This window comes from Orycteropus afer, unplaced genomic scaffold (genome assembly GCF_000298275.1).
Source record: "Orycteropus afer afer isolate SDZICR_OR568_19922 unplaced genomic scaffold, OryAfe1.0 scaffold00031, whole genome shotgun sequence".
In the NCBI taxonomy this organism is placed as follows: domain Eukaryota; kingdom Metazoa; phylum Chordata; class Mammalia; order Tubulidentata; family Orycteropodidae; genus Orycteropus; species Orycteropus afer.
The window spans coordinates 15,362,335-15,377,877 of NW_006921618.1; the positions used below are offsets into that span (position 1 = coordinate 15,362,335).

General features: G+C 44.0%; 1 protein-coding gene across 1 annotated transcript in view; it reads left to right on the forward strand.

Annotated features, from left to right (window-relative positions):
• THEMIS2 (thymocyte selection associated family member 2) overlaps positions 1–12,649 on the forward strand; it is a 25,642-nt gene extending 12,993 nt beyond the window's left edge. Inside the window, exons 4-6 of the mRNA XM_007935811.1 lie at positions 6,362–7,437; positions 11,821–11,977; positions 12,597–12,649. Of these exons, the coding sequence (XP_007934002.1) occupies positions 6,362–7,437; positions 11,821–11,977; positions 12,597–12,649 (1,286 nt within the window). The remainder of the gene's footprint in view (positions 1–6,361; positions 7,438–11,820; positions 11,978–12,596) is intronic.
• Positions 12,650–15,543: the final 2,894 nt, after the last annotated feature.

Consider the following 15,543-nt stretch of genomic DNA (forward strand, 5'->3'; position numbering starts at 1 on the left):
TTGGGCAATCCTACTTCCGTAGTGATACTGCCTCGGAAACCCAAGGAGGGGTCGCTATGAGTCAGGGCTGACTCGACGGCACATAACAACAACAACAACACCACAACTTGGGACTCTCCAAGCTGTCTGTGCCGTCAGGATCACTCAGGATCACTGCCAGACCGCAGCTCTGTCTGTCTCCTTTTTTGGTATTTTCACACAAATTCTTCTGCTAGTTGGGGTTTAGTCTACTTATATATCCTTCCCTTCAAGGTTCAGGGGTCCAGGATTATCTTCTGTGTCTGTGTTAATTGGTTTCCCTTTTCTTTGTTGATGAGGGTCTGTGCAGTCTTTCTGCCTAGGCTGCCATCTTGCCAGCCGGTCCCCTTCCATCTTCTTTTGATGGTTTCCTGTATCATTATTATTTTGCCCATAGAATCTTCCAATATTGCAACTCGAGGCTTGAATTTTTACTTCAGTTCTTTCAGCTTGAGAAATGCCAAGTATATTCTTCCCTTGTGGTCTGCTAACTCCAGGCCTTTGCACATTTCATTATAGTAATTGATTTTGTCTTCTTGAGCTGCTCTTTAAAGTGCTCTGTTTAGCTCTTTTATCCTGTCATTTCTTCCATTTGCTTTCACTACTCTCCATTCAAGAGCAAGTTTCAGAGTCTCTTCTGACATCCATTTTGGTCTTTTCTTCCTCTCCTCTCTTTTTAATGACCTTTTGCTTTCTTCATGGATGATGTTCATAATGTCATTCCACAGTTCCTCTGGTTTTCAGTCATTGATGCTCAGTGCATCAAGTCTATTCCTTAGCTGATCTCTGAATTCAGGAGAGTTAGAATCAAGGTTATATTTTGTCTCTTGTACACTTGTTTTAATTGTCTTTAGCTTCAACTTAAACTTGCCTATGAGCAGTTGATGGTCTGTTCCATAGTCAGCTCCTGACCTTATTTTGGCTGAAGATCTTGAGCTTCTCCATCACCTCTTTCCATAGATATGGTCAATCTGATTCCTGTGTACTCCATCTGGCAAAGTCCACATGTATAGCGGCCATTTATGTTGTTGAAAAAAGGTATTTGCGATGAGTAAGTCATTGGTCTTGCAAGATTCTATTATGTAGTCTCCAGTGTCATTTCTATCACCAAGGCCATATTTTCCAACTACTGGGGATTCTTCTTTGTTTCCAACTTTTGCATTCCAATCACCAGTAATAATCAATACATCTTGATTGCATGTTTCATCAATTTCAGAATGCAGAAGTTGGTAAAAATCTTCAATTTCCTTGTCTTTGGCTTTGGTTGTTGATGTATAAATTTGAATAATAGTAGTATTAACTGGTCTTCCTTTGAGGTATATGGATATTATCCTATCACTGATAGCATTTACTTCAGGACAGATCTTGAAACATTCTTTGTGATGATGAATGCCACACCATTCTTCGTCAATTTGTCATTTCCAGCACAGTAGATCATATGATCATCTGATTCAAAATGGCCAAAACTAGTCCCTTTCAGCTCACTAATGCCGAGGATATGGATCTTCATGTGTTCCATTTCATTTTTGACAACTTTCAGTTTTCCTAGATTCGTACTTTGTAATTCCATGTTCCAATTATTAATAGATGTTTGCAGCAGTTTCTTCCCATTTTGAGTCATGCCATATCAGCAAATGGAGGTCCTGAAAGCTTTACTCTATCCATGTCATTAGGGTTGACTCTACTTTGAGGAGGCACCTCTTCCCTAGTTGCATTTTGAGTGCATTCCTACCTGTGGGGCTCATCTTCTGGCACTATATAGAACAGTGTTTCAGGGCTTTTCATTAATTTTCCAGTAATATATCAGACAGTGTTTCACTGCTATTCATAAGGTTTTCATTGGCCAATTCTTTGAGAAGTGGATGATCCCTTCCTTCTTCCGAGTTTGTCTTAGTCTGGAAGTGCTGCTGAAACCTGTCCACCGTGGATGACCTGCTGGTATTTGAATTACTAGTGGCATAGCCTTCAGCCTCACAGCAATGTGCAAGCCACCGTAGTACGACAAACAGACAGGTGAATGGTGGCAGTATTTCATTAGGAATCACAAAATACTGATTTTTTAAATGCATTTTATTGAAATATAATTTATGTATGGTGAAATACACAAAACTAAAGTGACATGGGTCAGTGCATTTTTTAAAAATTTTTTGCAGTGTTCCCTCCCCTCCCTTCTCACCCCTGGAAACCAACAAAGAAAGTTTCCCTCCATATATAAACCTTTCCTTTTTGATCCCATCATTCCTTGTTCATGTATTAGCTGGAAAAGGTCTATTAAATGACACTTTCCTTCATCTACTCTTTGGTTACTCTTGTTGTTGTTTGTTGTTGTTACGTGCCATCAAGTTGGACCTGACTCATAGCGACCCCTCCTTGGGTTTCCAAGGCAGTATCACTATGGAAGTAGATTGCCCCATCTTCCTTCCAAGGAATGGCTGGTGGGTTTGAACCGCCAGCCTTCTGGTTAGCAGTCAAGTGCTTTAGGCACTACACTACCAGAGCTCCCTTGGTTACTCTTAGGTGCAGCTTATACAGGATATATAGGACAAATGCTTCTGTCCCTTTGTTATCAGTTTGTTTTTTATTCTATTTTACTTTTTATTATGATTTGGGTGAAAGTTTACAGAGCAAATTGGTTTTCCATTCAACAGTCCATATACTTTTTTTGTGTGTGTGACATTTGATTGCAATCCCCACAGTGTATGTAAAAGTCTTTATCTTTGTTTCTGTACCTTTTGTGCACCTCTCTGTGTCTTCCTTTTCCTTAGTGTTATTGTGTTGGTCATTTGCTTTTGGTATATTGCTTTTCTCTTTGCCCAAATCAATATCTGTCTCTTACCTATCTAGCAATTTTCCCTCCCATTCCCTTTCATACCTGGTAACCAACAAAGAAAGTTTCCTTCCATATGTAAACCTTTCCTTGACTTTTTACAATAGTGGACTCAACAATATTTGTTGTTCTGTGATTGACTTATTTCACTCAGCATAATGCCCTCCAAGTTCATCCATGTGTTACTACTTTTTAAAATAATGAGTTGGCTTCCTGGCATTCTTCAAAGGTGATTATTTAGGTTTTGTTTCTTTTTTTAATGTCACTATGAACTCAATGTGTTTTAATCCATGAAGTTATTACTGATGCTCACATTACCTAATCTTTGGCCAATGGGAGCCTATTCAAGTTGGCTCCTTAATCCTTTTGACGTACCTTCATGGTCTTGAATAGAATTTCTTGCTTTGTGGTGTAAGATTCTCTAGGCTAATTGTGGTAGTTAAGGTTTTGTGTCAGCTTGGCTGGGCCTGGTTGAGTGACTAGGCAGCTGGATACAGTTATTCTCCGTGGTGATATCGGTAATTAACTCCACGGCAGAACCTACTGGAGCAGCTGAGTAGCTGCTTTAGGGATGTCATCTGCTTCCAGTGTATAAGAAGTAACTTTGAGGAAGGTCTCTAGCTTTTGGCATGCTTGAATCCTGCTTGTAGCCGAGCTGTTATTCAGCAGCCTGCCATGTTGTCTGCCAATTCTGGGACTTTTAATGGACCTGAATCAGTGGCCTGCCACGTTGTGTGGTAATATTGGGACTGTGCTATTTTATATGTTGACCTTGAGCTTGTTAGTCTCAGCAGCCAGTAGCTGCCTGAGTGAAGAGACACCTCTAGCTCCAGTGGGCTGGGAGCAAGAGGCAGAGCTGAAGCCCAAGGCCAAGGGGCTTTCACTCACCCCCTAGAGACTGACACTTTGAACTCAGACTTCTAGCTTCCAAAACTATGAGGATAAACTGTTTTTTAAAGACATTCCATTTGTGGTGTTTCTATTAGAGAGGCACTAGGTAATCAAAACATCATTTTGAACATTTCTTCCCCAGGAGCTAAAGTTTGCTCTTTCCCAGGAAGCTGGACTCTTAATTGTCATAAGAGACCACAGTCTTGGAGCTGGATGTTTTAATGGTGGGCAGGGCTTGGGAAACTACTCTGGATAATGAGATAGCTCAGGTAATCCATAACCTATACGTAAAATAAACCAGAATAGTATAATGACCCTTCATGTGTCATCTCCCAACTTCAATCATTATTAACTCATATGGCACAGAACAAAAATCCCATGTGACTTGAGAGAAGTCAGCACTCCTCTAAGCCTCAGTGTCCTCATCTGTAAAATGGGGAAATCTTCCCTAGCCTGCTTTCCATGTAAGGAACTCTGGGGTGAAGTGCTTAAAGCAGTGGGCTACTAATCAGAAGGTTGGAGGCTTGAACCCACAAGCCACTCTGCAGAAGAAAGATGAGATAGTCTGCTTCCATAAAGATTCACAGCCTTAGAAACCCTTTGGAGCAGTCCTACTCTGTCCTGTTGTTGTTAGGTGGCACTGAGTTGTTTCCAACTCATAGCAACCCCGTGTACAACAGAATGAAACCCTGCCCAGTCATATGCCATCCTTACAGTCTTTGCTGGGCTTGAGTCCATCATTGCAGCCACTGTGTCAATCCATATTATTGAGGAGCTTTCCCTTTTTCGCTGACCCTCTACCTTCCCAAGAATTGTATCTTTCTCCAGGGACTGGTCCCTTCTGACAATATCACCAAAGTACTTGCAATGAACTCTGGCCATTCTCACTTCTAAGGAGCATTTCAGCTGAACTTTTTCCAAGACAGATTTGTTTATTCTTCTGGTAGTCCGTGGTATTTTCAGTATTCTTTGTCAACATCACCATTCAAAGGCATCAACTTAGGTCTTTCTTGTGCATTGTCTGGCTTACACATGCATATGAGGCTATTGCAAATACCATGGATGGGTCAGACACACCTTAGTCTTCAAAATGACATCTTTGACCTTAATACTTTAAAGAGGTCTTTCGCAGCTGATTTTCCCAGTGCAACATGTCACCTGATTTCTTGACTGCTGCTTTCCTGGATTGTGGATCCAAGTAAAATGAAATCCCTGACGACTTCAATCGTACTCTGTCCTATAGGGTCACTATGAGTAGGAATCAACTCAGTGGCAATGGGTTTGGGTTTTTGGTTTGGTTATACATGTGGTGTGGATCCAGTAGCACAGTGATGGGTCGATTTTCATCATAGTCTTACAGAGCTATCTCTTGGTTTTATACATGAGGGTAATAGTGTCCAAGGAAACAAGTTACTCAAGTCATTTAAACAGTGTTTTTCTTGATTTGGTTTTCTCTCTCCTTAAATCTAGAAAAGGCAGCTTATAAAATTATAGACAAGGAGTCCTGGTAGTGCAGTGGTTAAGTGCTTGGTTGCTAATCAGAAGGTGGGCAGTATGAACCCATCCGCCACTCCTTGGGAGAAAAGACCTGATCATCTTCTCCCATAAAGATTATAGTTTAAATATCATTACTGAACATTTTGATCTAAAGGGGAAAAATGCAGAACAGAATTTTAAATTCTCATAGACTACAGCCTTCCTGGAGTATGAAGGTTGGATGAACCCATGAAACTATTGCCCTGAGATAATCTTTAAACCTTAAACCAAAAATATCCCTGAAGTCTTCTTAAAATCAGACAACAGTTTAGCTTAATTAGTAAAAAAAAGAAACGTCTGCTATAATCATTTTGCTCTTTTAAGAACTAAGTATCTCTATGGGATCAAATTTACAACAGCAACTTGGAAAATTATATAGGAAACTTAGGGGCAGTGAATTTATGTTACTGAGGGGAGAACAACTCAGAAAGAGGGTGAAGATGGTGCCCAAATCGAAGAATGTAATTAATCAATGTCATTAAATGGTACATGTAGAAACTGTTGAATTGGTATATGTTTTGCTGTGTATAGCCTAGGAAGCCCTATGAGGCAGTTCTATTCTCTTCTAATGAGTTGCTATGAGTTGGAATTGACTTGACAGCACACAACAAAACTTATATTCAAAATTAAATTAAAATTTTAAAGGTAGATGAACTGATTGGCTATTTGATGATATTAAAGAATTATCAAATTCCTATTACTTAGATGTGGTAGCAGCATTGTGTTTTTTCCTGTTTTTTTAGTCATCCTTGTCATATAATGTGATTATTTTGATTCACAATAAACGAGTAGTGGGGAGGTATAGATGGGTAGGCACAGATGAAAGAAGATGGGCCTTGAGTTACATGCTGAAGCTGGGTGATGGGTGCATGGGGGTTCACTATACTACTCTCTCTACTTTTATAAATGTTTAGTTTTCAGGTTAAATGAAGAGTGGGTGAGAAATCTGGTACAATGGAACTAGTAGGAAAGAAAAGATGAAAACAGGAAAGAAGTCAGCTAGCCCAGACCTATGTCCTTTGCCAGGTAGAGGGAACCACCTTTGGGCAGTGTGTGGTGTGCCTCTGAGCTGACCTGCCTTCTCCACAGTGCGCAGAACCATCGTCAAGATCCCCTCCACGCTGGAGGTCGACGTGGAGGATGTCACTGCCTCCTCTCAGCACATCCACTTCATCAAACCACTGATGCTGAGTGAGGTCCTGGCCCATCAAGGCCCCTTCCCCCTGCCTGTGGAGATCGTGGAAGTCCCAGAGGGGCCCCCCATCTTCCTCAGCCCAAGGGTGGGCTCCTTGCAGAAAGGCCAGAGACTCTGGATCTATGGCCAGGCCTCACCACCTTGGCGGATCCTGGCCTCAAGCAAGGGCCGGAAGGTGCCCAGATACTTCATGGTCTCCGGGGTTTACCAGGGCAAGCTACGGCGGCGACCAAGAGAGTTCTGCACAGCCTATGATCTCCTAAGTGCTCTTCAGCCAGGCCACCCACTTCGGGTGGTAGCCACAAAGGACTGTGAGGGTGAGGAGGAGGGCAACCCTGAGTTCAGCTCTTTGGCTGTGGGCGATCGGCTCGAGGTGTTGGGGTCTGGCCAGGCCTATGGTGCCCAAAACAGGGACATAAGTGTCCTGGTGTGTCAACGGCTGAGTGACCAGGCTGGGGAGGAAGAAGAGGGAGAGTGTGATGAGGAGGCAGAGGACCAAGAAAGGATTCTGCTGCCCCTCTACTTCCCTGGCAGCTTTGTGGAGGAGATGAATGATGGCCGGCGCTACAGCCTGGCAGATCTGATTGCCCAGTTCTCACTGCCCTGTGAGGTCAAGGTGGTGGCTAAGGATACCAGCCACCCCACAGACCCTCTGACTTCCTTCCTGGGCCTCCGGCTGGAGGAGAAAATTGTGGAACCCTTCTTGATGGTCAGCCTGGACTCCGAGCCTCAGATATGCTTTGAGATCCCTCCCCGATGGCTGGATCTGACTGTTGTGGAGGCTCAGGGGCGGCCAAGGCAACCAGCTGTGCCTCCTCCTCTAGCAACAGTGGAGGAGCTGACAGAAGCCTTCTACTATCGCCTCCGGAAGTTACCAGCCTGTGAGAGCCAAACTCCGCCACCCAGGCCCCCCAAAATTCAAGATCCCAGTGGGAAGAAGAAAAAGAACAGCAAGGAAGGAAGGATTAAGGTATCAAAATAACCAAGGTGGGCAGGGAGGGACTCACCTGAGGGGAAGAACTGGAATCATTGCAGGTCCCACCATTTCTTTTTTGACTGGCATTGCATTTCTCTTAGAATTGTGTAGAACTTTGCTGCTTTTCAGGCATACTTGCACCTATTATTCTCATTTGATCCTGAGGGTGTTTTGATTATCCATATTTTTATGTTTGAGTAAATGAGGGCTCAGAGCCCCATGACTCACACAAGCTCCCACAGCTAGGAAGTGGCAGAGCCTGACTTTGAGCATAAGCATTCCAACTCCACGTTTATTGTGCTTTTTCTCTTTTGGCTACCCTTGCTGTCACTCTAACTCAAACCTCATCACTTCTCACTGAAACTGTTTCAGCAACTTCAGTCTCTCCCGACAGCTGTGAGAATAGCCTTCCCAGATCCTTTCCTGGTCATGGATGGACCTTGGTCCTATTATCTGAAACCTTCAGAAGTGACTCCCCACTGCTAGGGGGTGGTCCAGCCCCCTTAACATGGCAGCCAGAGTCCAACCACACTTCTGCCTGTCCAGGCTCTTCTTCCACCACTCACTCTGCACTCCGGGCTCCAGCCAACAGCTCAGGAAGTCTCCGTATGCCAGGATTCCTGCCTCAGCCCTTTGCACATATCATTCCTTCTGGCTGGAATATTCTTCCTCTTTGTAGGCTCATGGGTAAGGCTCAGCCTAGATGAGCACAGGAATAGTCGCCCCTTTTCTGTATTTACACTGCATGTTTTACAAAGCTTGTGGGAGCACACAATTTTTTAAAAAAATCTTTTCCTGAACTTAATGCTTATGTCAGGGATAGGCAGAAGGGAATGTCATGGCACATCTGGCCAACGCTGCACTGGCGTTTGGGCAAGAAAACATCTCTGAACTGTGCTGTTGTTACTGACAACAGAGGACTTAGCTAAGACAGGTAGAGCTCTAGGCAAAAGCTTGTCTTTCTATTCTATGTGGCAAACCCTTTCTGGCGGTGATTAGAATTATTACACTCTTATTTAAACATGCTCTTGCTCTAACAATTGAGGGGGGAGCACATAGTTTTTAGTTGCTGAATGACGGGTCACAGGAAAAAGTCAGACCAAATTTACGTCCCAATTTACTTACTCTGTAGCCTATGCAAGTTACTTCTTCTCTGAACATCCTTTTGCTACCAGTAAACCTGAGATAAAACCACCTAGCTCGGAAGGGTGGGGAGGGAAAACTGCTAGATAGGTAAGAGCAAAAAACTGATTTAGGTGAAGGGAAAGGCAATATACCAAAAGCGAGTGACCAACACAATACTACTAAGGGAAAAGAAGACACAGGGAGGTGCACAAGAGGTACAGACAGTAAACACTTTTACATACACAATATTGCATTATCAGTGACAACAAACATTAAGTTACAGGTAGATATACAAGTAGACAGCCTGAATGATCATGTATATCTAGGCAAAAGAGAAGATACCATGACCATATGTGTTTGGCAGATAATATTTCTACATACAAGGAGCTCTGGTGGTATAGTGCCTAAGGCATCTGACTGCTAACCAGAAGGTTGGTGGCTCAAACCCACCAGTCACTCCACGGAAGGAAGATGGGGCAATCTACTTCCATAAAGATTTGCTGCCTTGGAAACCCAATGGGGGTTGCTATGAGTTGCAACTGACTCAATGGCAGTGGGTTTGTTTCTACATACATATTTGTATGTGCTGTAAGAATGTCCATATAAATAGAATTGACAAAGGGCAAAGTGATAACTTCTTAGACACAGTCACCTACCCTGATGGAGTGAGTTGTTGGACCTGTGGGCTCGGGACCACGGTCACAGGGGTCATCAAGCTCAATTGGCATAACATACTACACAAAAACATTGTTCTACATCCTGCTTTGGTGAGTAGCGACTAGGGTCTTAAAAGCTTGCAAATGGCCATCTAGATGAAACAATTGGTCTCTCCTCATCCAGAGCAAAGAAGAATGAAGAAAACCAAAGACACATGGAAACAATTAGTCCAAGGGACTAGTGGACTATGTGAACCTCAGCCTACATGACCATGAGACCAGAAGAACTAGATGGTGCCCAGCTACCACTGTCAACCACTTGGAAAGGGATCAGTGCAGGAGATCCTGGATAGAGTAACAAAAAAAAAAGTGGAACAAAACTCAAAATCATAAGAAAGACCAGGGTTACTGGTCTGATAGAGACTGATGAAACCCCTGAGACTATGGCCCCTAATCACCCATCAAGCCTGGAAATGAACTCACTCCTGTGGCTTCCAGCCAAATAATAGGCAGGCATATAAAGTGAACACATACATCAGGTAGGTACACTCCTTAGAACAGTCACGGGAGATCAAAAAATAAAAACAAACTCACTGCCGTCGAGTTGGATCCGACTCATAGTGACTTCTCTTTGGGTTTCCAAGGCAATATCACTATGGAAGTAGTCTGCCCAATCTTCCTTCTGAGGAGTGGCTGGTGGATTTGAACCACCAGCCTTCTAGTTAGCAGTCAAAAGAGATCACAAGGGCAGTATTTGTACAGGGAGACAGCTCAGAGGACAGGAATGTGTAGGAAAGGACACAAGAGGTAACTACAGGGAGGAAGTGGGAAGAGAGCTGTTACACTCAGGGGACTGCAATTAATGTCATGAAACAAAATGTGTATGAACTGTTATCTGGAAAATGAATTTGCTCTGTAAACTTTCACCCAAATCACAATGAAAAGGGGGGAAAAACCCAACTAGGTCACAGCTGCTATTGGGTGCTTACTCTGGGACAGGCACCTTATAGAATTGTCCTACCTAGATCTCACAACATCCCTGATAGGCACTGATACTATCTCTTTTACAGTTGGGTAAACATGGCACAGGGAGCCCTGGTAGCATAGTGCCTAAGGCACTTGACTGCTAACCAGAAGGCTGGTGGTTCAAACCCACCAGCCACTCCTCAGAAGGAAGGTTGGGCAATCTACTTCCATAGTGATACTGCTTCGGCAACCCAAGGAGGGGTCGCTATGAGTTGGGTCTGACTCGATGACACATAACAACAACAACAACAAGAAGCGTGGCACAGAGGTAGTTTGCCTGAGATCACACAGTTACCTAGTGGCAGGCCCTGGGTTTGAAACTGGGTCTGACTGCACAGCCTGAGCTCTCACCTATTCGGCTTTGCTGAGGAGAGATAATCCATATGGAAAGCACTTTGCAAACTTTAACAATGTGTGGTCTGAGGATGTTGGAAACTCCTATTTAGTTCTGTGTGGATATGGCTCAGTGGTTAAGTGCTCAGCTGTTAACCAAAAGGTTGGTGGTTCAAACCCACCAGCTACTCCGTGGGAGAAAGATATGGCAGTCCACTTCCACGAAGATTTACAGCCTTGGAAATCCTCAGAGGTAGTTCTACCCTGTCCTATAGGGTCGGTATGAGTTGGAATCAACTCAATGGCAGTGGGCTTTTTAAAAAAATATGTAATGGGATGATAGTGAAAACTAAAAAGATGAATACCCAGAGCATTCTGAGCCCCCGAGAGGCTACTATCTGCAGGAGGGTGGCAGTTGTTTTCTGACAGGACATAGACCGGGACAGCTGAAACACACAGCTTGTAGCAGTGCTGGGAAGAATAGGGAACAAAGAATTGAAAGACCCCAGTTGCAGCTTTAGCTCCTGATAGAAGTGACTTTGGGCCCATTCCCTATTTGTTGCCCTTGAACCAGGAACTTTCCCTTCTGGGAATCAGTCCTCTCTGCTATTAAGTGAGGGAGTGGTACAGTTCGCTCTCTAAAGCATGGTACAAAGAGCGCTCTGTAGAGACTCTGATATGGTGCTGGGTACAGACCCTGGTCCAGCTATGGATCGATCCCATGTGAAGCTGGAAAAGCACACTCTCTGAGCCCTTTTAGTCATATGTGAACTGGGAATTGAACAGTTACTCAGAGGCTCACTTGAGGATTAATTGAACAGATAAGCATATAGATCTGGCACATAGTAGTTCAATAAAAGCCCTCTTCCTGCTTGGGCCATTTCGGGTCTGGTGCTCCATTCTGGGGCTCTGTGCCTGGTTCCCTGGGGTGTCTCTGCTTTGCCTTTTTTCCCTTCAGAACAGATTGGAGGGACACTGACATGTGGCAAATCCCAGGGACTCCCTGTCTCTAGTCCCTAGACTTATTCTCATCTCCACCCTGTTCCTTTTCTTCCCCTCCAGAGAATATTTCATGCACTTAGAGTAAAAATACCCAGGGTCCTGAGAAACTCTTCCCTGAAAAGAAAGTAGAGAGGGGAGGCAGAGGAAGTGACAGTTTAAGGGAATTAGCTGACATGGACTCTGGTCCCGTTTCTGGGGCCCCTGTTGATGCCTGTTCCTTTTCTCCCACTTAAAGTCTTCTCAAGTCTTACGACTGGAACGACCTCCTCTGTTGCCCAAACCCAAGATGAAGACCTTGCCAGAGTTTTCCAAGTGCAGTTCAGATGTACACAGCAAGGTTTCTGCCCACAAGAAACGCGTTAAGCCCACTGAGATCAACATGTTGGATCCTGGTGAGTCCCTGACAACCCTGCTCACCCTTCTCCCAGTTCCTCCCCTCCCCGCTTCCAATCCTCTGCTGCTTCCTTACCTCTGGTGGTGCTGCCCATACCCACAGGCATACCCTCTCATGTTCCCACTTTGATAGACAGGCCTATCTAGGGTGGGCTGAGGTTGAAGGTTCCTGAATGTCCCACTCCCTGGGGCTGCATAGCCCTGGTGAGGAAGGCGAGTTCAGCTCCCAGCATATTCCTCTTCCACAGCATACAGAACTATCTGGGGACAGGAGGTGAGGGAGAGAAGTGCTCAGCATGGAATAGTAGTTCTGAAAGCAGGGATCTGGAATACCTCCAAAACAGTCACGTGTGCTACTCATCAAATCAGATTCCTGGGCCCCACCTAGACGTGCTGGATCAGAATCTCTTGTGTGGGGTCAGGAACTGCCAGTATTTCATTCACAGTGAAATGGCTGCAGTATTCAGACAGGACAAACTGATTTTTTGGCTAGCAAGTGACTTAGATAGCATCTAGACCAACCCATTGTTTGTATACATAACAAAGTGGGCCTTAAAGAGGAAAGGAGCTTGGCTTGCCTAAGGCCACAGGTCCTCCTTGACTTGAACTGTTTTGCAGAATATGAGCATGATTATGAAGAAATAGTTGACCAGTTGCAGAAAACCATCTAGGTGATAAAGGAACCATACTTCCTATCATATGCGTCTCAGCGAATCCCGACACCAGCCAACTGTTACAGACCTTTAGAAGACCTTGGACAAGGTGTCATGGAAATCAGAATACAGACAAGGAATGGCTTTGCACAGGATGATTTGAACTGGGATGGATGCTGTACCAGCTTCCTTGAGTCTTAGGCTCCTGACATCGAGGGCCTGACTCCCACAGCCTCAGAACTTTGCAGGAGCATCTGTGTTCTAATTGATCCTGAACCCACTGGTCAGTGCAGAGGAATCAAAGTGGTGGTCAACCCTGATCACACTGTATCATGAGTGCCTTTTTCTGTTTGCCACCCGCCTCCCCCAAGGATGCTCTCAGGTTCTGAGAGGGCAGGACTGTGTCTTCTTCATTTGATTCCCAGCAGCTAGCACAAGAGAGGCACTTGGAAAATGAGTGTGGCATGCATGAATGTGGCAAACTGGCCTTTAAGCACAGAATCTTAAAGACCTTGCCCCCCTCAATCCCAAATCCAGTTGTTTAGTCACGGGGGGCCACTTGAAAAAGAAGAATCCTATGGAGATCTGAAGCTGCAGAAAGCTGGCAGGCTTGATCAGGGGACCCTGAGATATTGCCAAAATCATAGGTGACTATCCAAGATTTCATTTGCAAACTATTGAATAAAAATGGCATGTGGTTTTCTATATGAATAACAGATATCATTATTTATTTATTAAGTTCTGCCTGTGTGCCAGACCTTTACAAACCCTACCCAAAACTCAATCCTCTGAAGTACATAATGGCCTGATTTTAAAGATTAGGAAACAGTCTTCAGTAGTTCAGAGTGACGACTCTGAAAGCAAGACCCTGTGTAAGCATCCCACTGCTGATCAGCTGCTTTACCTAATGAGCAAGTTATTTAAAATGAGACATAGTTCCTTCACATGTTATAACGAGACTAATAGTTACCTACCTCAAAAGATTAGTTTAAGGATCAAGAGAAACAATTTTTGTAAAGCATTGAGCAGTGTCTGGCATATAGTAAACAAACATATTAGCTATTATAATAATGATAACATTATATTTTTGTTGACCCAGATCATGTAGCTGTCTGTGCCCATCTTCTTCATTGTCTCCTAGTCATGGAATTTACCCATGTTTAAAATAAACTGTTTCTAAACTATGGAGGGGGAGCTCTGGTAGCGTAGTGCCTAAGGCACTTGACTGCTAACCAGAAGGCTGGCAGTTCAAACCCACCAGCCACTCCTCAGAAGGAAGATGGGGCAATCTACTTCCGTAGTGATACTGCCTTGGAAACCCAAGGAGGGGTCGCTATGAGTCGGGTCCGACTTGACAGCACATAACAACAACACCAAACCATGGAGTCAGGGTACTGTGATTGGCTGGAGAGCCATATCAATTTTTACAGTGGGGAGAAGAGAACAGAAAGAAAGCACTGTCCATGTAAGAACTAACTTGTCTTCTGGGGTCACTCTAAGCCAGCTCAATGAAGCAAGACCATGGCCTCTTTTTTTTTTTTTTTTACATTTTTATTGTGATTTGGGTGAAAGTTTACAGAGCAAATTCATTTTCCATACAGTTCACACACATTGTTTCATGACATTGACTGAAATTCCCCACAATGTAACAACAGCTCTCTTCCCACTTCCTCCCTGTTGTTATCTCTTCTCTGTGTTCTTCCTTCCCATGCACTTCCAGCTCCAAGCTGTCTCTCTGTGCAAACACTGCACTTCTGTTCTCCTATGATTGATCGCTCCAAGGAGTGTATCTAACTGATGTAAATGTTCATCCTATATGCCTGTCTGTTATTTGGCTGGAAGCCATAAGAGTGAATTCAGTTCCAGACTTGAAGGTGACCAGAGGCCTTAGTCTCAGGGGTGTCACCAGGCTCTATCAGACCAGTAAACCTAGTCTTTTTTTTTTTTTTTATGATTTTGAGTTTTGTTCCACATTGTTCTTCCACTCTATCCAGGATCTCCTGCACTGATCCCCCTCCAATGGGTTGACAGTGGTAACTGGGCACCATCTAGTTCTTCTGATCATAGGGTCACATAGGCTGAGGATGGCATGGTCTACTAGTCCCTTGGACTAATTATTTCTGTGCATCTTTGGTTTTCTTCATTCTTCTTTGCTCTGGATGAGGAGAGACCCATCATTGCATCTAGATGGCTGCTTGCAAGCTTTTAAGACCCCAGTTGCTACTCACCAAAGTAGAATGTAGGACAATGCTTTTGTGTAGTATGTTATGCCAATTGAGATGTCCCCCGAGACCATGGTTCCAAGCCCACAGGTGCAACTACTTGCTCCCTTGGGGTAGCTGGCTGTGATCAAGAAGCCATCACAACCCTGTCCCTTGTCAGCTCTACTATACACCCAGACATTTTTACAGCACATACAAATACACAAGTAGAAACATCATCTGCCAACCCTATACATGATCATGGGCACACTTTCCCCTGCCTAGATGTATCTGATCATTCAGCATGTTTACCCATCTATCCACCCATAGATCAGTGCTTGCCATCACTGACAATGCAGTACTGTAAATGCAAAAGGGTTCTTCTTATTGTCTGTACCTCCCATGTACCTCTCTGTTTTCCTCTTCCTCAATGCCATCATGTTGATCACTCACTTTTGGTACATTGTCCTTCCCTTCACCCAAATTAATACTTGTATCTACCTATCTAACTGTGTTCTCTCCCCTCCCCTCCCACCCCTGGTAACCAACAAAGAAAGTTTCCTTCCATATAGACCTTTCCTTGATGTTTTACAGTAGTGAACTAATACAATAGTCCTCTTTCTGTGATTGACTTATTTCACTCAGCATAATGTCCTCCAAGTTCATCCACATTATGTGGTGTTTTGCAGATTCTACATTATTCTTTAGTGT